Source organism: Neodiprion lecontei, chromosome 4, assembly GCF_021901455.1.
Source record: "Neodiprion lecontei isolate iyNeoLeco1 chromosome 4, iyNeoLeco1.1, whole genome shotgun sequence".
Classification (NCBI taxonomy): Eukaryota; Metazoa; Arthropoda; class Insecta; order Hymenoptera; family Diprionidae; genus Neodiprion; species Neodiprion lecontei.
The window spans coordinates 31,320,544-31,345,384 of record NC_060263.1 but is presented as its reverse complement, the minus strand read 5'-3'; the positions used below and the strand labels follow the sequence as shown (position 1 = coordinate 31,345,384).

The 24,841-nt window shown below is 38.9% G+C and overlaps 4 protein-coding genes across 6 annotated transcripts; 3 read left to right on the top strand and 1 right to left on the bottom strand.

Annotated features, from left to right (window-relative positions):
• The first annotated feature begins 1,565 nt into the window (after positions 1–1,565).
• Positions 1,566–7,780, top strand: LOC107217677 (ankyrin repeat and SOCS box protein 13). 3 transcript variants are annotated; one of them, XM_015655300.2, is made up of 5 exons: positions 1,587–1,714; positions 3,651–3,702; positions 5,052–5,636; positions 5,735–5,978; positions 6,440–7,780. In XM_015655300.2, the coding sequence occupies exons 3-5, from the start codon at positions 5,052–5,054 to the stop codon at positions 6,991–6,993; spliced, it is 1,383 nt and encodes a 460-aa protein (XP_015510786.1). In that variant the 5' UTR covers positions 1,587–1,714; positions 3,651–3,702; the 3' UTR covers positions 6,994–7,780. The 3 variants fall into 3 exon arrangements, with proteins under 3 accessions (XP_015510784.1, XP_015510786.1, XP_046592810.1); XM_015655298.2 differs by lacking the exon at positions 3,651–3,702 and having other exon boundaries at positions 1,566–1,714; XM_046736854.1 differs by lacking the exons at positions 1,587–1,714; positions 3,651–3,702 and adding an exon at positions 3,738–4,582.
• A 1,233-nt stretch (positions 7,781–9,013) lies between these two features.
• Positions 9,014–10,686, bottom strand: LOC107217664. Its single transcript, XM_015655280.2, has 2 exons — positions 9,809–10,686; positions 9,014–9,674 (listed from the first exon to the last, which is right to left on the bottom strand). The coding sequence occupies exons 1-2, from the start codon at positions 10,256–10,258 to the stop codon at positions 9,264–9,266; spliced, it is 861 nt and encodes a 286-aa protein (XP_015510766.2). The 5' UTR covers positions 10,259–10,686; the 3' UTR covers positions 9,014–9,263.
• A 26-nt stretch (positions 10,687–10,712) lies between these two features.
• LOC107217693 (NADH-ubiquinone oxidoreductase 49 kDa subunit) lies at positions 10,713–13,767 on the top strand. Its single transcript, XM_015655321.2, has 4 exons — positions 10,713–10,870; positions 11,559–11,986; positions 12,317–12,788; positions 12,948–13,767. Exons 1-4 carry the CDS (start codon positions 10,770–10,772, stop codon positions 13,351–13,353), a joined length of 1,407 nt encoding a protein of 468 aa, XP_015510807.1. The 5' UTR covers positions 10,713–10,769; the 3' UTR covers positions 13,354–13,767.
• Positions 13,768–13,911: 144 nt separating this feature from the next.
• On the top strand, positions 13,912–18,098 carry LOC107217697 (NADH-ubiquinone oxidoreductase 49 kDa subunit-like). Its single transcript, XM_015655329.2, has 4 exons — positions 13,912–14,534; positions 15,842–16,269; positions 16,725–17,196; positions 17,347–18,098. The coding sequence occupies exons 1-4, from the start codon at positions 14,434–14,436 to the stop codon at positions 17,750–17,752; spliced, it is 1,407 nt and encodes a 468-aa protein (XP_015510815.1). The 5' UTR covers positions 13,912–14,433; the 3' UTR covers positions 17,753–18,098.
• Positions 18,099–24,841: the final 6,743 nt, after the last annotated feature.

The window sequence follows — 24,841 nt, the reverse complement described above, 5'->3', positions numbered from 1 at the left end:
GGATGTGCAAATATTTTTCTAGCATTGTGCAAAATTCGGCAACAATACATTGTGCATTTATAATACTGAGTAATACAGATAAGTGAATAATTTAACATTTATGTAAAATTTATTGTATTAGAGTTGAACTTTGATAGCACGTTATAATTTATGCATGAATTAATTTTCTACTTATTTAAGGTATCTTAGTAATTGTGAGTTTTCTCAGCGCCTCTGAACTATTAATTCATACTTATTGGTTCAACTAATTCGAGTGTGAATATTACGATTATACATACATAATTATCGGACTTAATATACATTTTAGCGACGCTTCATTTAAACAAATTGTCAAGTGTACGATTGCGAGGATTGCTGTGTTTTCCTTCTTGAAATTTCGGTGCAGACGATTAAGAAATTGGGCACTCGAATTGTTGTCTGGAAATTCGAACAAAATTAGTTCGATATAAATAAAGATTACCGAGAATTTGATATCCAATGCGTACATACAAACAAGCGTCAGTAGAAACTCTTTTAACAACAAGATGATTATTGTAGAATTGTTCAATGTCAAAACGATAAACAAACATGGTTTTTATGCATATAGCCACGTATCAAAGAACTTTTTTCAATGTAAAAGTCAGTTATTCACGCTATTCAAAGTATGCAGTGTATGATTTAAATAAGGGAAAGGTAGATTTTCGATTTTGTTTCTAGATTTTTCATTATTACAAAAACAAGAATTTAACAATTCGCAATGCGTGAAATAACGTTTGTGTGATACAAGATACACATTGGGCACTTTCGTATTTGCGTTTGAAGTGATATTCGAAGTGCTGACGCGTGCAAGCAGAAATCTTTAATTTCAATCGTTTTTACGTAGATCTTGGTTTCGTTTAATGAAACCAACCGTTGTTTGGGAGATCAGTACGTTTATCATCTAATTATTCTGTTCTACGAAACGATGATTTACTGCAATGTGAGCGTGACAAAGTTTTTAAGGGAATTCGATATCAAATTAAACACTGATCCAATTCTAATGTAATACTGTTCTAAATATATAGGTACATATCACCAACGTTACTCCCTTGTACCTGTCAATTAAAAACTTGATATAGTATAAAATGTAATATGTGACACAAGTGCGTTGTTCGCGGTAAGTTCAATAGATGAAAAATCGCTCGTTGTGCTGTGATAAATATCGTACAATGACAACCCGAGTATCCCGGCGAATATAGCGCATAATATAGTATACCCATATTTATTTGTTTGAAAGCGGCACGCGCTTCGGCTGAAACGTCGATCTCCACGAGTAATATAAAAATGAAATAAAAATAAATAAAATAATAGGAAGTCGGTGTCCTAAATTCGATTGCAGTGCGCAATTTCTGTTATAGGGTCAACCACGTCGCAGTGTCCGAGCAATGTTTATCATTCGTATACCAAAATAATAACAAGTTCACGTGAATACACGCTGAACCAATAGCTATGAACTAGGCGTCGGGACGCTGCGCGTCGGTCTCGACGGCACTGCCCGCGGAAAATTGCGTAGCAGGGGCGTCGCGACGCGTGTATTTCTCCTGCGCGGCGCAAGCTCCGCTCTCAGCCCTCGTGATCCCTTTGTGTTATTTTCGGACGAATTGCCGTTCAAAGCTTTAAATAGGACCGACATCCCGACGAGGAAGGCAGTTCATAATATTAATCCTACATGCTGGAACATCGCACTATCTTCGATGTGAGTAAACAAAAGATCCTACATTCGAATAACCGTATATTTCATATTGTATCGATGCTGCTGACAACGAGCATTTTTACGCGCGTGACAATCCGTTCGTTTGAATATCGGTCCAGCTGACCGACGTGTCTTCTTCGTACCTAGAAGACTACTTGTTGGATGATTTGACGGTTCTCTATCGCTTCTTTTCGTGTGTTCAATTATCATCTGATTCTGTTATTTGTTCACAATTCTATCCAGTATAAAATTTTTAGTACTGATAGACGAATGATGAGGTGTGTAAAGTCATCCGGTTACCGCCGTTGCGGTCGAATTATTTATTCCCGCACGTTTTTCCTTTGTTGCAAACCTTACGCTGATTGCTTTTATTCTGACAATTGGATTTTGTGGCTTAATTCGGTGCACGGAAACTTCTTAAATTAATTCACACGTTCACCTATACCGTACGTGCATCCACCACGCTCGAACCAATTCCCGTGAAAATGACAGTTTATCAACGACACGAAAAAAGGTGCCGAGTGCCTATTGGCGTTGTGAAAGTGAAGTAATTAGCGGCGCACAGTGGCTGGCTGAAACGTTTTGCTTTTAATGTCAACAAACGAAAGAACGGCACTTTTACAAATTATTAATACAGTCAAACTGGCAGCTCAATGCCATTAGTTGGATTTAATGAAGTTTTTGTAACGTTCGTCAATGTGCAATTGGCATTCAGTAATTCGATATTGCGTTTCCTATGAAATTTCAGTGACAAAGCCCACGTATATGACTGCATAGGAAGCGTGTGCAAGATATTACAGGCATACGTGATCGGGTAAAATATATTTTATACCTGGAAGTAGTGCGCCGCAGTTGGTTGATACATATACGCAAGCATTATATATCTTTTTTTTCTAGTGCTAAATTAAGACGATGGTGGGATGGTCAGGGAATAAGTAATTGACGTTGTAGGAACTAGAGTGAAATTTGTTATTTATTTAAACTACGCTGGAGTCAAAAATAGGGGATTAGAATTCTTCCCATCGCGGCACTTTCACAATTTTTATAACTTATAATTCCGAGTATGCGTACATTATGCGAGAAGAAAATGAAAACAATTTTCTTTACTGGGCGATAGCTTAACTGCATCGGTTTCAATCCATCGCAACCTACAGATGTTTGACATGTACGAGCTGCGCAACCTTGTCGTTGACCCGTTTGCATATCAGGGCGAATAGAAAAGTCAGGGTTGTTAGCATGAGGTCGATCGAGGCGTACGGCATGCGTTTTTGGCAGTATTAAATTGGCATGACGAGCGTGTATTAGATACTTCGAAATTGTTTGCCGGCAAGTGTGCGGCCATGAGAGGAAATCTTGGGCCAGACTGCGTGATTTTAGTTAGTGTGATTGATGATTCTTCAACTGCGTTGTTTCCGGCACGGTGTCCTTTTGGCGCTCGCGATAGAATTTGGCAACAGCTTCTGTTGTGGCTCGGAAGCTTTCAACTTATACATCAGAGACACAGCAAAAGATCTCGCGTGTGCTTCCCGCAAATTCGAATTTATTTATGGAACAAGGGTCAAGGAGCGCTTCGCACTTTCGAGGGGTGCAATAGGTTTGTCCACCTTACTTATGCACACGCGTCTTAGCTGGTGTCAGTCGTATTTTACTATGCACTTATGTGAACAGACACGCGTGCAAGCCATATTCATACCTATATACACATGTATTTGTATATTCGTCTATAAATAGGGATTAACCGTGTGAAAAACAACGTGTTTTGGGGATTCCCTCTGATTATGCGTTGTTGTAGACGTCGTCGCCTATAATGCGCGGTATTCACGACACGTTCCTCTCATATGGTCTCGAGGTGGTATATTTTGCTAGTTTGTTGTACATCAATCGATTTTTCTTATCATGCAACACTTTTTAAAATAATAATTCTTCTTTGATATTTCAGATCTTTTGGTTTTAACGCGTGAATAAGAACTTGAACGTATAAGTATACCAAAGTGCGTATGTACTTCATCAACATGTTGATACATGACGATAAATATTCATGTGATGCACGACTGTCCGCATGCTTTATTATGTTTAGACTTTTTTTAATCTGTGTATAATCGTTAATTTTCTTCAATCGCCGCATAGTCATATTTCATACTGACATTGTGCATATACGGGGGGGGGGGGGGGGGGGGGGGGGCTGAAAGTGTCTGGAAGAAGAAATTATACTCATAGTCATATCTCAACGAGAACAGATTGATTTTAATAATAAAGTTAGGGTGACAGGAGAGACAACTTGCACCGCGTCATCACTTATAAATCCATATCACGATATGAAAACTATACAGTAATTTACATTCCGAAAAATATGTATTATACACTAATGAACTTCAATTTCATTTACAACCTAAATAGAATTTCACAACTGGAACAGAGTACAATTTAAAAATATATCGTTTACTGTAACTCGATAAATTTTCTCGTTAAGGAAGTTGAGTTTCTATCCCATTCCAAAACTGGATAAATCTCTGATCTAGGATATGCATATGAAAGCTGTTTTATAGGTCTATGAAATAAAAAAAAATTATAGAAGTAATAAATAAAGACACTTTGGCATGAGAAATGCTCGGTTCATGATCGATCTGTCGACATGTGCTCAGATTTCTATACATAGAGCATAACTAACGAACTGCCGTCCATTAAATTACTACCCTCGTCGAGCCGAGAGTTGCACTTCAGCTTCGCTGCCTGCTTGATTGTAAATCATACGCATCGTAACAGCACATGCACATACATCATCATAATTTATATACGACCGATGTCATCAAACTCGAAAAAATAACTGTGCTTCATTGTTTGAACGCCGATATCACAGAAGCAATTTTCACGGTAAGCGATTCGAAATCACGATCAGGATGGCAAAAAATACCTTTTTTAAAAAATGTCTGAACTAACAAGGAGGAGATAACATCACTCCGTTAGTTTTTTTTCACACAAATACGAAACGGTTACTCAGTTTTCAATTTAAAATCACTCGGTCAAGTTATAAGAATATAGATCGATACAAATTTTCTTATTTTAGTGATTGACCAAGTGTAATGAGTCTGTTGAATCCTCTTGTCGGTTTCTACGAAATTCTCACAATCATTCAAAAAGCTCTTAAAAAACTTTCCGGCACATTCGTACGACGCGGTTGTCGCACAATTCTAGTAGTTGATTTACCATCGCAACGACGCGCGACGTCCCGACAATTCACAACGCTGTATCACCATTCTCATCACATCAAGTGTGACTTACAAGTCCGCGGTTCTCTGTGATACCGAATGAGGCAACGATTTTTTTCGCAATCTGTACACAGATGCCGGCGGAGTGCATAGCCAACCCCCTGCAGCGCGAATTAGCCGACTCAATAATTCGCATGCAAACTCTGGACGAGATCCGTATCCTTCTCGCGTGTGGTGCAAAGCCAAATGAGCCCGTAACCCAGGGTCTCCGACCTTTGCACTACGCCGTTTGGCAGAGGTACGAGGAAGCCGCGCAACTTCTGCTGGTACGAGGAGCCGACATCGACGCCATCGACGAGTGCGGATACTCGGCGCTCCATCTCGCCGCTGAACACGGCTATTTGGACTTGGTGAAGCTCCTCCTGAAATATGGAGCCAAGGTCGACCACCGTGCCGATACCGGAGAGCTTTTTCCCAGAACGATGCTGTGCGACGAGCCCCTCAGACTCGCCCTTAGGAATCGCCACATCGAGGTGGCCAGGGTGCTTCTCGAGGCTGGTGCCAACCCGAACAAACGATACTTTTTTGGCTCGGAGATAAATCTGGTATCACCGATAGATCTGGAGTGTTTAGAGCTCCTCTTGGCTTTCGGTGCTTTACCAAACACCAGAGATCGCGCTGGACTTACGCCGCTTATGAAAGCCGCACGGTTACCGCAGGTAAGATTATCGGTATATACAACGTGTATGGATAGTAGGTAGTTGACAATTAAGGGCGCAGAGCCCAATGTTTCACACCGGTTCACTGTGCCTTTCAGGGTGTGACGTCGGTCTTGCTCTTACTGAGCTACGGCGCTAGCGTGAATGATTACGCCGATGCCAGGCACGATTATCGGACAGTTTTACATTACGCCATTCTTGGAGGAGATCCAGAGGTGATCAATCTGCTGTTGAAGCAAGGTGCCAGACTAGACCTGGGGCCCGATTATCAGAAGCCGTCAGCCTTGGACCTGGCCATCCTTAAGGGAGACCCGAGCATTGTTGAAATGCTTTTGAACGCAGGTAAAAGATACTTTATCGTTGTTCGGTTGTGGGAGAATTTTACTGCCGATATACGCAGCAGCTTATTATACCACTTCGGGTAATTGATTGTTATGTGTTTGTCACCGTCTTAATTGCGATGAAAGTTGTTTGGAACGTAACGCAGTTTAAGCCGAGCCATTTAGCACAAAGATTAATCGTCTATCAAACGCTCAGACTTATGTTAAAGCGCTCGGCTTTCGTTCTAGCGATTGAAAAGTGAATTACTGCGTGGCACGTTGAGTGGCTACTTACGTATACTTGTATAAGCTTAATACCCACTTAAGTGCTGCATTGAAGATAAGCATCCCTCTGCAGGCACGACCGACTCATCTCAGAAGCGATCGAGTCGTCTGAAAATTCATCCTCAGTTCAGATATCAAATAACTCCTGCTACGTGAAAAAGTAACGAACCGTATAACGAATATCAATATTTTTCTCAGGAGCAAACGTGAACGCATCGTCGCCTATAATCGGGTCTCCACTGCACGTCGCATGCGCGGATAACATCCCAAATCGTCTTGAAATACTGAGCATGCTCCTGGAGCGAGGCGCAGATCCTAATCTGGTGATCAGAAGTGACGAGGGTCCTGCGCTGCGTCCTGTCCTTGCAGAGTACGTCGCCTCGAACGAGAATCCGTCGGTGGAGGTGGTGGCCCTCCTTTTGAAATACGGCGCCAGGGTCGTAATAAAAACCCAGTATCGCGATCCTCACGGGATTTTAAATTCCCTGCAAAACACGGCGGACAAGCCGCTGCTTCTCCGCGCCCTCCTCGAAGCCGCGGAGAGCTTTGATCCCTGCATGATTCGCAGATCCAGCAGCCTCACCGACGCCCAGAGAGCCCTGGTCATGGAGGCGGCCCAAACTCCGCTGCCTCTAACGCATCAGGCTCGTCTAATTGTCCGGAAACTGTGCGGACCCGGACTGCCGAAAATAGTCGATAGTCTTCAGCTGCCTCAGTCGCTGCACCGTTACTTGCTCTACGATTTTTACTGATGAGAGATTTTTCCCTCGGTGCCAGAAAGGCTTTGACTTGACTGGGGTTTTCTCACAGCCCTTGAAACTTTACTCTGTTGGAGTTATATCGTTTGACTCTGTACGTAATTTTTTTTTTGCTGCAAGATCCGGAGTTTCACAACGTCGATCGGCTGATTGGTTAGTTGTGAGGTAAAAAGGCTGTGTTGAAACCGTCAATTTTTATTCACTCACGTTTTATTCCTTAGTGGTATACTTGTTGTGTAATAGCTTTTTTCGTATGGTTCGAAAGAGAGAGAAAGAGAGAGTGATAGAGAGTTTCGGCCCAATAATCGGATGAGTTAATTGAAACGCTGAAACGCTGGACATCGACGTGCAGATATAAATTATCAGCAATAATTAGCTGGTAATGAACGTATAGAAAGACATATATTTCATTGCATTGTCGAAGTGGTTTTCCATATGTATAATAATATTGTTAGTTGCCTTCGATTAAAAAGCGGCAATTGGTCCTAGGAAAAGTATTATAATTGCCATCCTATTTTATTACCTATATAAACGTGTAGTGTTCTCGATTAATCGATAGTGATACTATATTTATGCATACGCGTGCATATAATAATAATATTCACTACACTTAGTGCATGCGATCAGAGACTATTGTGTTTATCCAATTATTAACGAACTAGTTGAAAACAAAATATGGCTAATTTTTAATACGAACGTGATTTTAACGAATCTATTTAATTTTTTACCTTTGTATTTGTATTCCGCAATGTATGTAATAATAAATATCATAATATGTAAACCTTCTTTAAAAAGAGCTATCACGAGGTCTTACGTATTCGAATATATTTCTCTAATTCTCCAACTAAAGATATGACTCAGTGCTGAAATCCCCTTGGCAGGTGTTCAAATTTTTACCCTAAACTTGAAAAGTGACAAAGCATTTATAACAAGACAGACTGCGCGTCACAACAAAGCGGCTTTTCAGCTGTACGTAATATGTATGCATATATGTAACACGGATAGCTTAATTGATTTTGCTTACAATGCAATGTAAAATTTCGGTAACTCAGTTTCAAGTTAATGTTTATCGCCGGAGAGTTTGACGCAGTTTAGAAAATTGTTCGATCTTCTGAAACCATTCAAATTTGGTGGCTTATCCCCTGCTGTTTAGACGACGATTCGAGCTGTCATGGTATAACTTCGTTGCATCTTGACAAAGAAGAACAAAGCTATTGCTGTGCAATGTTTGATACGCGAGTTCATTAATTAAATATCTAGAGTATTCTAGAGCCAGGCTAGGATCTTGAATCAAATAGTTCTTGGCCACCGGTTTGTAACGTACGATGTCGTTGGACGAGCTGTGACAATCTTCTTTTCCACCTCGAAATAGCAGCCTCAATACCGTAGCTTACGTCAAACTTTTGGCAGCCTCCTTAAAGCCAGTGAAGAAACAAAATTGCCCATGAATAAATCTTGCAGATGCGGGTCGTGTGGGTGACCGTGCAAAAATGCAACTCACCTATGTATATGTATTTATATCGCAGCCCATTATCTGTGATCAATGTGCGTATCTGTACGATCTCAACTGGAAAATTTCTCGATCACACATTCAGGCTCTGCGAAAAATTCCACCTCTACACAGGCGCAAATCGTATCATTTATTTGGAAAAAAGATATTCACTCTGCTTATAATACGATCCAGTATGTCCCCGACATATGTATACATGGAATGGTACATTGCTTTTCGAAAAGTGATTGTAAAATGCGGGATGACCAGGTCCGCGGTGCTTGGATATCTTTGTACGTATGTAAATAAGGATATAATTCTACGACCTTGGGGGATTTTAACTGACTATAGAAAAATCTTTAAGCCAGACGCTTTAAAATCCAAAAACGACAACTCGCAGAAATTCCTGAGTTAAGTTTCACGAGGAGAATTTTATGCGGGGTGTTGAACCATTGTCCTTGAATTCTGGTACACGCAGACTTATATGGCTAATTGTGGAAAGTGTGTAAGACGTTTGCATAATTTATTAGCTGATATTTCCTGACATTTTATGAGTGCCATTAAAAGGTATGGTACCTAAATTACTACAGATGTGTTTATCAGGAACGCAAAAGTATTTGATTTATTCCTAGATTTTTATAGGTGGACATATGACAGTATGGATTGAATCAAACGCATAATTATATTTGAATTAACATACAAGTCCGCCAGTAATATTACGATACTAAAATAGCAGCTGCGGTATGATTATATTGAACTTATAGTTAGCAGTGATCTACAATCTAGGTATAGGGACTTTCAAAAAACTCCGAGTAGCGTCGAAGAGTATTTGATGAATTCGCAACTTTGCCAACTGAATTTGGCTGCTGTCTTTAATATTCTTCAGCTCCTCAGCGACAAAGTTTCCAAACGCAGCAAAAGCGTCTTTCTCTTGTATATCGTTCGCCTTGATCACTCGTATTCTCGGATCGTCAATGTCTCCTCGTAACTTCGGTCGTTTGCTGGTCAATTCCAGGAGCGCTGGTTCGCCGCTTAAATTTCTTTTACTAGCTGTTGATCCTGGTGACTGTTTTTGTGCCTCGGGGACACCAGCTTGCTGCACATTGTAATCCAAGGGTACTTCTCCCGGTTCTAGGGGCGTTAACGTGCTGTTTTCGCTGTCGTAGTAGAACACGTTTTGAATGTCCTGCAAAATGGATTAAAAATGTACAAGGAAGTCAGGCGTAGATTTATTATACGGAATGTAAGTAGAATTGTTAAATGAAGCAGAATTGTTAAATGAATATCTTGCGGCTGGTGGAAAGGATCAATATTATATACCGAATTGGCAATATCCAGTTCTTGATTCATATCGCTTTTGAAAGGTCCGTTAGCATTCAACGGGGTCAACGATTTCTTAGCAACGTCGTCCTTCAAAAACATCAGCAGATCCAACGCAAACCACTGCGGTTTTCTAACTAAGTTCGCGTTGTTCGGACCAGCTGTTAACTTGGCGTAATTCCACCTGCGATATTCCTTTCGAAACGAGCTTCTGAGCATGTACAATTTCTTCTCAACGTCGGCTAGCGCGCAGTTGAAACGATGTGCCATTTCCATGAGTGCCTCGCGGCGCTGTCTTCGATTCTTATAAAATTCGTGGCTTGTATCCCAGAGGCAATTTCTCTCTTTGTACATTTGTATTAGAGCCGTCGTACTGGTCTGGTCCCATTCCATTTCTTGCGGTCGCATAGTTCTGGTCAAACTTACCGAAGTTTCCTCGAAAGTTGACATATCGTTGATCAATCAAGCATCATCAAATACCCCAATTCTTTTCACTCTTTCCTCGGAAAATTGACTTTGGGAGAGCTGTCGTTGTCCCGTTATTCACTCCAAACAACACCAGAGTATCCCCATGGTAACCCTGATTTATTATTGAGCTGCCAATCGACTTAACAAATGAATGTTGTTGTCTGAGAATTTAGATCTGGATCTTCGTTTCTTTCTACATGCACTGATATTGTCGCCCTCGGAATACGCTTTGTACATAACGCCGTTGCGTAGATGCGTGCCTTCTACGTGAGTATTTTCCGAAATCGGTGAGCTCAGAGAATCCTGTGGAATATTAATTCCGGTAAAAAATCTTTCTGAGTTTGGATAAGTTTGAATTTGAATTCGATGGGTCGAATTCTGAAATCGAAACTCGATAAGCGACTATCGGTCACGGTTAGCAGACGACGTTATCGATGTCAAGTTGCGCAGCAGACTGCAGACAGCTGCAGACAGGTACAGGACGTGGGTAAACATGGCCGCTGCGGTTCTGGGCACCGTCCTGAGAAAATCTGCAGGATTTCCTCTCGTGGGAAAAGGCTTGCTGAAAAATGGAGCTGGCCTCTATTTTATCGAGTAAGATTTTACGTTAGACTAATGTTGCTATTGCCAGATGCCAATCGGGTAATTATGTAACGTCGTTATAACCTATACGATTTATGATCATCGTACTTTTTTTATGCTATCCAATTGTCGTTTACTCAATAATTGGCGAAACGCGAATCAATCCCCAGCAAAAGTAATCGTCATGCCAAACTGGATGGTGTTTGGTTATTTTACATTTACCTTTTTCACAATGTAACCATAATTTCACATAATGAATCTGGATGTCTCGATATTTTGTTTCACACATAAAAAATTGAAATGAAGAATTGACAAGTTGTAAATGTGAATCAAGTGACATTTTCACTTGATCTAAGTATATTTTATTTATTTGCTCAAAGTTTTCAATTACTTTTAAGGATTTAGTATATATCATTCGACGGTCGCAGACAAGACTTTTGTATGCCATTGATTATTAGCGTTATTAACCACATGTACATTGGTAAAATCCACAGACTTAGGCAAAATTAATCGACCGACTGTTTAAAGTTCTTGAACCATGCCTATAGCATTCATAAAATTGGCTATAAAAATATTTCACTATCCTGCTGACTAATCCTTGCAGTGTTAAAATATTTTTTGTTTCAATAATGGATGATTCACAAAATTTGATTATTTTCTGGTGAAATATTATTTACGTGTTATTTTTATGATAACACAGCCAAAAGCGAGATGCTCATCAATCTGGTATCGATATGGAATACCTAAAACAGTTCCATGGTCCGGTAATGTACCCGGATGAATACACGTCGCAGTATCCGACGACGTATAGAATTGAACTGGAGCCACCTCGTGAACAGGTTATTCAGAATTCGTTTTTGAATTTTGGGCCGCAACATCCGGCAGCTCACGGTGTGCTACGTCTGGTGCTTGAACTTGACGCTGAAACCGTTATAAGATCTGATCCTCACATTGGACTGCTGCACCGTGGAACTGAGAAATTGATCGAATATAAAACCTACACCCAGGCTTTACCCTATTTCGATCGTCTCGATTACGTCTCGATGATGTGCAACGAACAGTGCTACTCATTGGCTGTTGAGAAATTGCTTAACATCGATGTTCCAATTCGCGCTAAGTACATTCGTGGTAAGTTTATTTTTTGAATTTGTCTTGACCAAGTGACGAGTAGGAATTACCAAATCTGTCGAATGCAGAAAGAGCTAATAGTTGATGAAATAAAAAACCCTCATAACCCAGTGTCCAATTGTTCTTTTTAATGAATTAATTACTTGCAAAGAATTAAACAACAAACGTAATGATAATGTCCTTGCAAATACCCACATCTGACATGTTGAAGATTCGAAAAGTCCGTAGTCTTTCCAATCTTAGCTTTGGTACTTAACATTTTAGTCTCTATTTTATTTTTAGAAGATTAGATAGTCAACTTTTACATCTACTCAAAATTTTATCCAACAGTTCTTTTTGCTGAGATCACCCGAATTCTAAATCATATTATGGGTATTGGTACTCATGCGTTGGATATCGGAGCCCTGACTCCATTTTTCTGGCTGTTCGAAGAGCGTGAGAAACTTATGGAATTTTACGAGCGTGTTAGTGGTGCCCGTATGCACGCGGCCTATATTCGACCAGGTGGAGTTGCATTGGACATGCCATTGGGTCTGATGGATGACATCTATGAGTTCGCTACTAAGTTTGCAGAAAGATGTGATGAAGTTGAAGATCTCTTGACAGAGAACAGAATCTGGGTAGCACGCACCGTAGACGTAGGTGTAGTTTCCTATGAAGATGCACTAAATTGTGGATTTAGTGGTGTCATGCTGCGTGGTTCTGGAATAAAATGGGACCTACGAAAGTCGCAGCCATATGACGCTTATGATTTGGTTGACTTTGATGTTCCCATTGGAGTCAAAGGAGATTGTTACGATAGGTAAGAGAGAATACCAAGCACAATGTGAAAACTTTCTTGAATTGTTTGAATTCCATTTATCGTTTGGTGGAATCAGGTGACATATAGCTGTAAAAGTGACCAAAAGTATTGTTGATTTCACTTGTGGTATTGTGCTATATTTTCTAAATATCATTTTAGATATCTCTGCCGTGTGGAAGAAATGCGTCAGTCTCTAAGAATCATTCATCAGTGTTTGAATCAGATGCCTCCAGGTGAAATCCGTACTGATGATGCGAAAATCGCTCCACCACCTCGCTCGGAAATGAAGTCCAGCATGGAAGCACTCATTCATCATTTCAAACTCTTCAGTCAGGGCTACCAGGTACCGCCTGGCGCTACTTATACAGCAATTGAAGCGCCAAAGGGAGAATTTGGTGTGTATCTTGTCAGCGATGGCGGCAGCAAACCGTATCGCTGTAAGATCAAAGCGCCTGGTTTTGCTCACTTGGCTGCCCTAGATATGATCGGGAAAAAACATATGTTGGCAGATATTGTGGCCATCATTGGTACACTGGATGTAGTATTTGGCGAGATTGATCGATGAGTTAACTGAACTGGCAGTCGTGTATAGACATATAGAAATATCGAAGCAGTGAAGCATCTAATTTATGTACTTGAATGAATTCAAGTATTGCGAAGAAAGAGTTAGGGGAATCTCAATAGTAAGGTTTTTATAAGTATATTTAAAATGTTAACGGGGTATTATTTCTCACGCGCCTTCTCTCAATAATAATACCCGATATTAGATCTGGATCTTACAAGTAGTGACGAAATTTTATATTTTGAATCAGAACAGCTCGCGTTTGCAATTACCTATGTATAAACAAATTAACTCGCTGTGAAATATTTAAAAGAAGACGAATTAAGATTATTGTTGCTGCAGGGTTTAGCCCCTCTAAATGCTCTTCACATCTTACAGTGTTGTTTTTAAACGATTGAATAAATATATTACCAGTGATGTCTTAGAGAATTCCAAGTTTTTTTTAAGTATTTGGAAAATTTTAAGACTAATAAAATCCAACGAAAAAAGAACCTTACTCTTATGGTCCTTTGAGTTCATATTTAATTCAAAACGGCTTATTAAACAAATTAAAATCGGATTTTGTGGTCCAGTATTTAGAAAAAAAATGGCTGCGAAACGATTTTTTATTGTAATCATTAATTAACGTGAAACTACAATCCGTAATATCCTGTAGTAAAATCTTGAAGTGTGAGATGTCAATACATCGGAAATAGAAACGATTTCCGGTTCAAAGCTGTTTTCCCATTGGTCAAGATAACGGCTATCGCCTAACCAGGTGATTACGGAATAGCCTGGGATTCGACGTCGGAAAACATCGCCGCGCGAGTCCAATAGCCGTTATTATACCAGCTGGACTCGCGCTCATCTAATCCATGTATGTTATAATCTTTCCGATCTTTACTGAAGACCAGAAATAGGATCGAAGAATCGGTGAACTAGTACAGTCGATCACTTGAAGTGCTTGAAGAAAAATTGAAATCTTGCTGCTACAGGAACCACAAACTAAAGGTTAAAGCCGAAATCTTTGGTGAAAATAAATTTAGTGTACTTCGTACACACCCTCGAGGCGCTCGTTATTAACGAGAGAGAAAAAAAAGAAGTATGACTGCTACGGTTTTAGGGACCTTTATAAGAAAATCAGCAGGATTCCCCCTTGGCGGTAAAGGATTGCTGAAAAATGGGGCGTGCCTCAATTTTTTTAGGTAAGTTATTTTTTTTTCACATCCATATTATTGCCTAATTTTAAAAAGGTTATCTATCAACGTCACTACACTTCCAATAGTTCAAGCTGTACGTGGATGTAACTTGCGTTAGATTACCTGTCAAGTGGCGCTACCTGTTGGGGAAATCCCGTAGTTACAAGCTTTGAAAACCGTGTCTTATTTATCGTTTTCTCCTGGGCATGCGCAGTATGCTACTGCGCTGATGTAGAGCAGCCTATGCTTCTGACGCACGCGTAAATGTGCCGCAAACAGAGATAGACCGGTCGCTTGATTTTCTTTCTCTTTCTGTCCGTCCGCTCTTTCCACTTATGCTTACCACTGAACTCTACATGTGATGCTTAATCCTATACCTTACGTACACTACGTATAATATCGCTATGTTTGACAATCGGTACCAATTAACCAAACAAGCAAATGTTTTTCCACGTTCGAAAGCGTATTATTCATCTATTCAAATGAAAGTAAGCCCGCGGGCATTTGTTATTTCCGATTCAACTTACAATATGATCGGTCTATGAAAAACTGTCATATCGCTTCCGTACTGAAAATATTCATGTGTCAAATCATATAATGTTTTGAAAGAATCCAAGGTATAATTTATTACATGATTCATTTTGTAAATTCGATAAAATATATTAGAAATCACATAATAAATTAGAGAAGCACGAATCATCAGAAACACTAGAGCAAACACCATGTAATCAACTATATAGTGAACTATATGAATTTTGATCTAGTGTATCTGATGATTCGTGATTTTTTAATTTCTTATGTGATTTCTTACATATTTTATAAATTTTACAAGATAAATCATGTGATAAATTACACATTGAATTATTTCACAGTAGGGTTGGTTTCCACGCATTTCTTACTTAAGCGCGTTTCGTCAGTCAATCCAGAAACACGTTGGTCTATTCCGTCCGATTAATGCTGTAATATGTTGAATATCCTGTGTAAAAAGGAGCAGATTTATTTGAATAAATATGCCCAAATTTATAATATTTTTTATTGTTGCAATGCAGAGTATGTACGTGATACGTGAATTCATTTTTGTCATATTCTCTTCATTTTCGCCCATTTTAGCGAAATATTAGACATTCGTTATTTATAATTGCACAAATTACGCAGAGTAGCACTTTATTTACGTCCTTGTTTGTATAAACCAAAGCCTTTTTAAATAATTTTCGAATGAATATTCTATACAGTATGAATCTTTGTCAATTTCATTTTTGCAGACGATAGTTGTGAATTTGAAAGTAGTTATTTTCTTAAATCTTATTGCACAGCCGAAAGCGAGATGCTCATCAATCTGGTATCGATATGGAATACCTAAAACAGTTTCATGGTCCGGTAATGTACCCGGATGAATACACGTCGCAGTATCCGACGCATTATAGAATTGAACTGGAGCCACCTCGTGAAAAGGTTGTTCAGAATTCGTTTTTGAATTTTGGGCCGCAACATCCGGCAGCTCACGGTGTGCTACGTCTGGTGCTCGAGCTTGACGCCGAAACTGTTATAAGGTCAGATCCGCACATTGGACTGCTGCACCGTGGAACTGAGAAATTGATCGAATATAAAACCTACACCCAGGCGTTGCCCTATTTCGATCGTCTCGATTACGTCTCGATGATGTGCAACGAACAGTGCTACTCGTTGGCTGTTGAGAAATTGCTTAACATCGATGTTCCAATTCGTGCTAAGTACATTCGCGGTGAGTCTTCATCTTCCAATTTGCTTTTGTTCAGGGGACCAGAAGGTATTCTTGAAGCTGAGGAATGCAGTTTTACAAAAAGAGTGATACGTTCTAATGAATTCTTTATGGCAAAATCCACAGTAAACAGAACCAAATTATCTCCGCAAGCATGTATTTGTGCTTAAACCGGGATCCATTGATCTCCGAGCATAATCTTTTCAAGTTAAGACCCGCAGTACTTCAAAGAGAGTTGACTGAAAGTAAATGAAAAAGCACATTATAAGCGTAAGCTTTTTACTTCTCGTGAATTATTCGAAATTATTTTCGCAAATAGTCAGGCTACCGTGTTTGAAGACTTCAAGAGTTCTGAGTCCCCTCAAGTTCAAGTGGGTAATCAATATGCGAAGATTTAATTACACGTTTATCGAATTGTGGAATCTACTTTCATGCGTAATTAAAATTTATTCGAACAGTGCTCTTTGCCGAGATTACGCGGCTATTGAATCACATGATGGGTGTCGGTACTCATATTTTGGATGTTGGAGGCCTGACTCCATTGTTCTGGCTATTTGAAGAGCGTGAGAAACTCATGGAATTTTATGAGCGAGTGAGTGGTGCACGAATGCACGCAGCCTACATTCGACCAGGTGGAGTTTCATTGGACATGCCATTGGGTCTGATGGATGACATCTATGAGTTCGCTAATAAGTTTGCGGAACGTTTGGACGAAGTCGAGGATCTTATTACAGAGAATAGGATTTGGATAGCACGTACTAAAGACGTAGGTGTAGTATCCTATGAAGATGCACTGAATTGTGGATTCAGTGGTGTTATGTTACGCGGTTCGGGCATAAAATGGGACCTACGGAAATCCCAACCATACGATGCTTACCATTTGCTCGACTTTGATGTCCCCATTGGAACCAACGGAGATTGTTTTGATAGGTGAAGGAAATTATGAATACCATTTCAGATCGTTTTTAGTATATAAAATTCATTCATTGTTTACTTTAAGTAGATCATGTGCACATATAGTCTGTACAAGTGGCCGAAAGTGTTTCTGCTTTATTAAAAATTTCATAAATATCATTTTAGATATGTCTGCCGTGTGGAAGAAATGCGTCAGTCTTTGAGAATCATTCATCAGTGTCTGAATCAGATGCCTCCAGGTGAAATCCGTACTGATGATGCGAAAATCGCTCCACCACCTCGCTCGGAAATGAAGTCCAGCATGGAAGCACTCATTCATCATTTCAAACTCTTCAGTCAGGGCTACCAGGTACCGCCTGGCGCTACTTATACAGCAATTGAAGCACCAAAGGGAGAATTTGGTGTGTATCTTGTCAGCGATGGCGGCAGCAAACCGTATCGCTGTAAGATCAAAGCGCCTGGTTTTGCTCACTTGGCTGCCCTAGATATGATCGGGAAAAAACATATGTTGGCAGATATTGTGGCCATCATTGGTACACTGGATGTAGTATTTGGCGAGATTGATCGGTAAGTCCATTTGCGGGGCAGTTGTGGGGCTATAAAGGCAAAACTTGGAGTTGTGCATAATTTATAGGCTTCAGGATACTTATAAAATGAACGACTAATTACGAATAACTTCAGATTAAATGTGATTTAATATCAGTATTGAGCTCTTGAAATTCAAGTTCTATTCCAGCTACGTTATAATATGCATGATCAACCTGGAGCCTGGAAATGTTAGTAGAAATTGTAAAATAGAAAATCATCAACAACAGAAGGGGTTAATTATAAGAATATAGCAAAATATAATAACAAAAGTGAAGACTATGAGTATAAAGTATAAATAATATAAGTAAATAAAAAGGTATTTAAAAGTTTTCTACGCATCAATAGCATAGGAAATATCACAGGGTTAATAAAATATATACCAAAAGAAAAGTTATCATAAAATTCATCGAAGCTGATCTGGATCAACGACGGAACCGAAATTCCACAAGCATATTTTAATAAATGCCAACGATCGATGATAAATCTTGAGCAATTTAATGGCTCCACAAACTCTTTTGGACTCAGTTTTTCTAACTGGATTCTCTCAAGAAAATAATCCGCGAGACATATTCATCACGATTTATAATATTCGCGATATTTGAAAGGGAAATATTTTTTATGACCTTATATAAGTGATGTAACGGGTACAATTTCAAGTATTGAGCAGATTTGATAAATTTGTTAATTTTTTGGACTTTGCGTAACCGATATGAGATTAAATTTATCTCTTTCTCTTCAAGTTTCGTGTTGATTGTGAAAAAAGCACATTAATTGTATAAAATATAATTATTGCACTCGATTTATTGAAATAATATCGATTTTGTGAAATCACATTGACTTCAGACCTGTGAACTTCACTTTTCACGTATTCAATTACACATCACATCGGTGTTAATAACTCAATTTTTAATAACCGATAGGTAATCTGATAGAAGGAATGTTTGTTTCGAAAAATTCAATTTATTCTGGTAAGTAATAAAAACTCTTCGGTTGCATTGATCCACGGGCTGCTAAGTATAAATCATAAATGTGTTAGTGCATAAAACAAATTTAATAAATGCATACAAACCTGTCTATAGTATAGATCAGTACTGCCGTCATAAGTATAGCGAAAAGAATAATTACGAAAGTCAATTAAATCAATAGCTGTGGCGTGATGATAATTTTATGCAAATCTGCATTTAAAGTCGATATCAAATCATCGTAATATTACCCGTATGATCTGGCCTTAATTATTTTTGTGCAATTTCGTGTAATTGACGAAATTTAATTAAAAGATGCAGACACGCGTATCAACGTCGTGGGAGATAAGTAATTATCATATATTGTCCATGAGTTTAGAATGCCAGCTTGACATTTGATGAAACTCTCATACGAGTATATTCAACAGATACGACATTCTTCTTTTCAATAAATTTGTTCAATTCAAAACCTGTAGTTACGAAATTTTAGGCCACAAATTAACTGCCTGACGCTGATTTCCAAGACTCGATAAATTAGCCCGATTAAGATTCTTGGAAGCATACGATACGTACAGCGTTTAAGTTTTGTGTATATACAGGTTTTGTGTAATTTCACTCGTTTCAGCCTCGGGTAAATCCCACGTTTTCCTGATTCTTCTTCCCTTTACGCGAAGATTCTCATCTTCCAAAATAGATGTGCCATTAATTTATCTCAACCTTCCTCGTGAGTTTTTCCCCATTTTTTTCCGGGAGGATGTCTGGAATTGTTTTTGAACCGTCCTTTTTTCCATCTTTCCACATTATTCTATTTTTAATTCTAATCTATTCGTCAGCAATGTCGTGGGCCACGCACTTGATGCCAAGAACCTGCGTGGGCGATGCTGGTTCGTATCGCGGGTTAAACACCTGTTAGAAATTTGGTAGCTAAGCACAGTCCAGCATCGAGATGAAATATTTCTCCTGATAAAGAACCGAGGAAAAAGCTTGGGGATCGTTTATTTTCAAAACTTTCAATTCGTTTTTTTGCTCACTTTGTCATTGAACACAACTCCTCGCCTTCAACTAACATTCCAGCTTTCTTTTAATATTTGCATTCACATTTTAGAGTTTCCATTATCGTTGGTACAATTTGTACGTCGAGTCGCTTCTATTTTCATCTTTACTGTTTACTTTGCGCTTTTTCGGAGGAAAAAAAGGATATTATAATAATAACTGATCGTACGATGCTAAGACTCGCGGTTTTAATTCCTTATAAATATAATGAGATTTCAGATTTATAATTGACTTCAGAAGTGTTACGAGTGTTCGTTTTTTTTATAGTACTCGTTTTCGTTGGCGAGTCAAACTTTATACATGGTTAAGGATTTGCGATGGGGATTTATTTATGATCTCCTTCTTGTTGATAAGTTTTATAATTGTGACATTGGAATGAAAAAGTCTCTATCGCGAGAGACGCGAGAAGCAGGCCGTTTTTTTAAAAGTCGTAATTTTGAATATAAAAGAGAACGAAAAAAAACGTACACGTAGTTTGTTTCGATTTTCCTTAGTTTGGTTATTTGTGGTGCAAGACTTGAGTCAAATGATTTTTTTAAAACGTGAATTTTATTCATACAACTCTCACCAATTTCAGCACTTGTCTGTTTCTCATTCGCAGTCTGACTTATCAGCATGGAATTGAGATTAATGAGGCCTGCAGCAGCATATAATACGGTTAAATAAATTTTTTAAGGCGAAGTGCTGTTTCCAGTTGAATAAAACTCCATGGAAACATGTGTGGATACCGTAAGGTTTCATTATTCCGAATAAATAAAACTGTTCTCATTGTCTCCAATGAAAAGCTACCGCACTTGGATTACCTTTCGGATCATGCTTGAAAGAGAATCTTATTCTGCTAAGACGTGTTTTTTGTCGGCGATTTTTATTTCAGCCTACCACGAAAGAAAGTTATTCGTACAGAAGGTAGTTTTTAAATTTTCGTCTGGTGTATGATTTTTTGTACCTCTTCTTTTTTTCCGCACTAAACTAAGTGACTAAGATCTGTTTTTGTCGTGATCCTTCGCATACGCGACTAGCAGTGCTAATCACCTTGATCTTTGATTCTTCGACTCTGTACCTACCTTCGCATCCTATATATTGCCTAGGTATATGTATATTATGTACAGTATACGCGTACATGCATATTAATGTATCAACGAATACAGCGACTATAAGGCTAGAGTATCAGGCACTTTTCTGACCATTTTTCAAAGGGTTAAAAGGGGACGATTAAATTTAATGACACGTATAAGATGCACGCTCGGGATGCAAACGAAATGTCTTTCACGTGCACATCTTGAAACCTCTGTAGGTTTTTTTATTCTTTTATTTCGCAGTGATTAGGCGAAAAATGCGAATTATCCGTTGGCGGCTTATACATATATCTGTAGTTTTCCACTGCGTGTATTGCTGCGATTGTAATGGCGCTGATAGAGATTCGCCCGCAGTTTATCTCCAAGCGATCGATTATATAATTACTATACGTCTCCTTACGTATTAAAGTAAGTGATATTCCGTGATTGTATTTTTTGCCCGTACAGGAAATCATCAATTCATATAACAAGTTTCTTTATAGGCACGTTCATGGGGGATTTATTCCGTAACTAGTTCTATACTTACAGCAGACTTATTAATATCTTCTTCTTATTTTTCTGCTTCGTTCATTCGTAACATAATACTTAAATACGTGTAAACCATTGACGTAATTCCTCAGCCGGCAGATTAATAAAATATTGTAATTTCCCGTAGTTACGAAGACACTTGACATTCATACATTTTTTGTTCCCCCCTCTTTTTTTCTCTTCTTATTTTTTCCCCTACAACCGTCAAGTTGTCGCGTAGAAATCCGAACGGTACGAACACATTGGTATAATGGCCCTCGTAAACATGTCGTGAATAATTATTACTGCTCCTTTATTAAGGAATAATGGAACGAGGAAAACAAACGTGGATTTAAAGCAAGAAAAAACATAATAGACACATTACATGTTTGACAAATAAAGTATCCGAACTGTAGATTGATAAATATTATAGCGAGAATTCGGTGGGTGGACTTGTCGTGCGGCAGAAAAAGAATGAAAGAAATGAAAGGCTTGCGGCTACGTGACAAAAGTCGGATATCTTCCTCCCGAAATCCTCAATCCCTCCTGCATCCTGTTTTCACCTGAGCGAAAGACGAAGCGTTGAACTTTCGCCCTATGTCAAGGGTATAAGCGAGTTTCATTTTCAGTCCAGGTTCGACTTGCGCGCAGGTTTGTCAAGCGGAGTTACCTCGCGAATTATTGTATGTACATGCCTGCGTGGCTAGCATTCTTAATGGGGAATCCAGATTGCCGTAACGTTTGCACAACTCGTGTCGCATCACGGTGTCGATGTGAAACCTACGTCATTGGAGAACAGAGTATAGGTATACACATAATATACGCATTATTACAGACAACTTGTGCGTTACCGTAACCTGAAACGAGTGCTATGATTTGTAATGAGTTTAAGAAAATAAAAACTATCGACTACACAAGAGCGAGGAACGTCGTTGTTTTTTCGTTTCTTCGTTTCTTTTTTTGTTACTTATATGACAATCGTCGTGTTAATCGACGTGACGTACGATTGCGGGGAGAAGATACCGTTGAAACTGTGATCGGAATTGGCTTAAAATCGAGATCATTTCTCGCTATGTGTACGAGAAAACTCGTATGAGAGAGAAATCGTGCATCATTTTGAAAGATATGAAAGTCATATTTCAACGAATTATAAAATTATCTGTTTTGAATTCTGCACATACATACAAGTTTTGAGTGAAGAGGTATGATAAATACTCTAGTGTTCAGTGTATATACGTCAGTACATATTTAATACATCTTTTCCGCGGATATTTGTTATTATGCATAAAACGATGAAAAACGAAACTAGAAAAATTTGACTCACAAAATTTTGTGTTCCAATGACTTATTTCTTTTTATTTTTCGTTTCTTTCTTATGTTACTTTTCATTGCGGGTTTAGATGTATTGCAAATCTTTCATCGCCTCAAGTAAAAGTAACTTAATGTTATCGCAGTTATCGATTTTTCTTTCTCCAAGGTTTCGCTTCACTTAACAAATTAACACCATTCATTATTTTTTGCCTGGGGAACTTGACAGAGGATTGGCAGTACCTTGTACAATAGCATTGATAGTTAATAATTGTATAAGAGCGATATTCGATCGTTGGCAAAAATTGTATATATTGACAGATTACGCCGCGTTTGGTTATATAACCGCGTTACACAAGTGTTTACGAACGTTTACCAAAACGGGGTGTGTAACCACACGGTTGATAGATACAATTACGTGTAATCGTGTAATTGTTTGTTACACATACGCTGAGCGCAAGGAATGTGCGAAGTAATGGTCTAATAAACGACCGGCGTAATCTTCGTGTAATTAATTAACAATATAAAAATGATTAATATCCTTACAAAAGACTTATAAGGACTTATATTTAGGCGTGATATAAGTTTTTTAGGAATCGGGCCATTTCAAACGCAAAAAGGTCCAAAGACGTAATATAGACGTAAGATTTCATTTTTTAATCCGCGGCTATATTTTAATCACTTGGAGTTCAACGATCCCGCGGTTAAAAACGACGAACGAGGTTAAAAGAGTAATTTTATTTTTTATCGCGACCTCCTCAAGTCGTCTGTCCATGGCCTAGCAAAAGTTCACGTTGTCTCCGACTAAATTTGGCTATATGTGTTATAATAAACGTTACTCCGTCTATCTTTCCATCATACATATGGAAGTAAATGGTTAGTAATTTTAAAAGCGGTCCGACCACCAGCGTCAAGAAACACGTATCGTTAAAAACTGCAATTTTTCTTCCTTATATTCTTACGAAGATATGTATTATAAATTATTCACTCGGATCTAGGGATCAGGGCTAAATATCCTCTGACAATGAATCCAAAGTTACAGGGAAAGATTCAAAAATCGGTTCAAAAATCTACAGGAATGTTTTTTGCGTCGATCATGGTGAACTCGAATGAAACAAAATCCTAACCGATGATACCTACTATGCACATTATAGAAAAAAGGTTTTATAATCAGAACGTTCAAAACTATTAAACTCTGCTGTTCTTTATCCGATTTCAATGTTTATTGGGCTTATTTCATTGACAATCTAGAAATTTTCGAGATCGCCTGAAAAAAGTTTTAAAACCAGTTATCTTCAGTGTGGATAAAAATATATTTGCGCAAGTAATGATCACACTATACTATCATGTAAGAATTCTTGATTTTTTTCGGACAATTTCTTAGAGATCTTATCAGCGAGTAAAATGAGTTAAAAAAAAAACATTAGAATCAGATGAAAAACATTAGAGTTTGATAATTTCTAAAGTTCTAATCGTAAAAGCTTTTCTGAAACCATTGACATCTTAGCTTGAATGCTTTCAGACTCATGTCCGTCACACAGAAGGGATGTCTTCTCATTCCTGTTCACGATCATTGCGGCTAACAACACTATTGTCGGTATATTTTCGAAATGTTTTTTTGGGTCCCCCCGACCTTCGATTCGGATGGCGAGGCCTATTTATCCATGTCCAAACGACGATACCTACACGTCCAGCCCAAACGAACGTTGGCCAATCTAGTTGCATGGCTAGCGCTAACTTTGACGGCTTACCGTAAGACAATGCAAGGAGAGGAGCGTGATGCTCGTGCAGATTACGCCGATCATTAATGGCGCAACGTGCACATTTCATGTACGCCCGTCTCGATCCACACTTCGAAGAAACATGTCGACTCTACGCATTTATGGCTCGTAACCCTACCGCCGCAGGCAGCGAAAAACACACACGGCTGGCCTGTCAGCTATGAGCTTGGCAATTCGTTCCAAGTTCGTCTCCCGGGTCGGGGTCATAACGCCGTATTTATACTCGCAGCCGCGCCGATTACCAAGCGATTATTATGGCTATACGAATAGCAGGCTGCACGTATTTCACCTGTTTAAGTTCGCCGAGGCTTTTACAGGCTGTAGTTGACAAGAATTCTCACAAACGCAGACGCCCCGTATTCGACAGATTATAATACGATCCGTG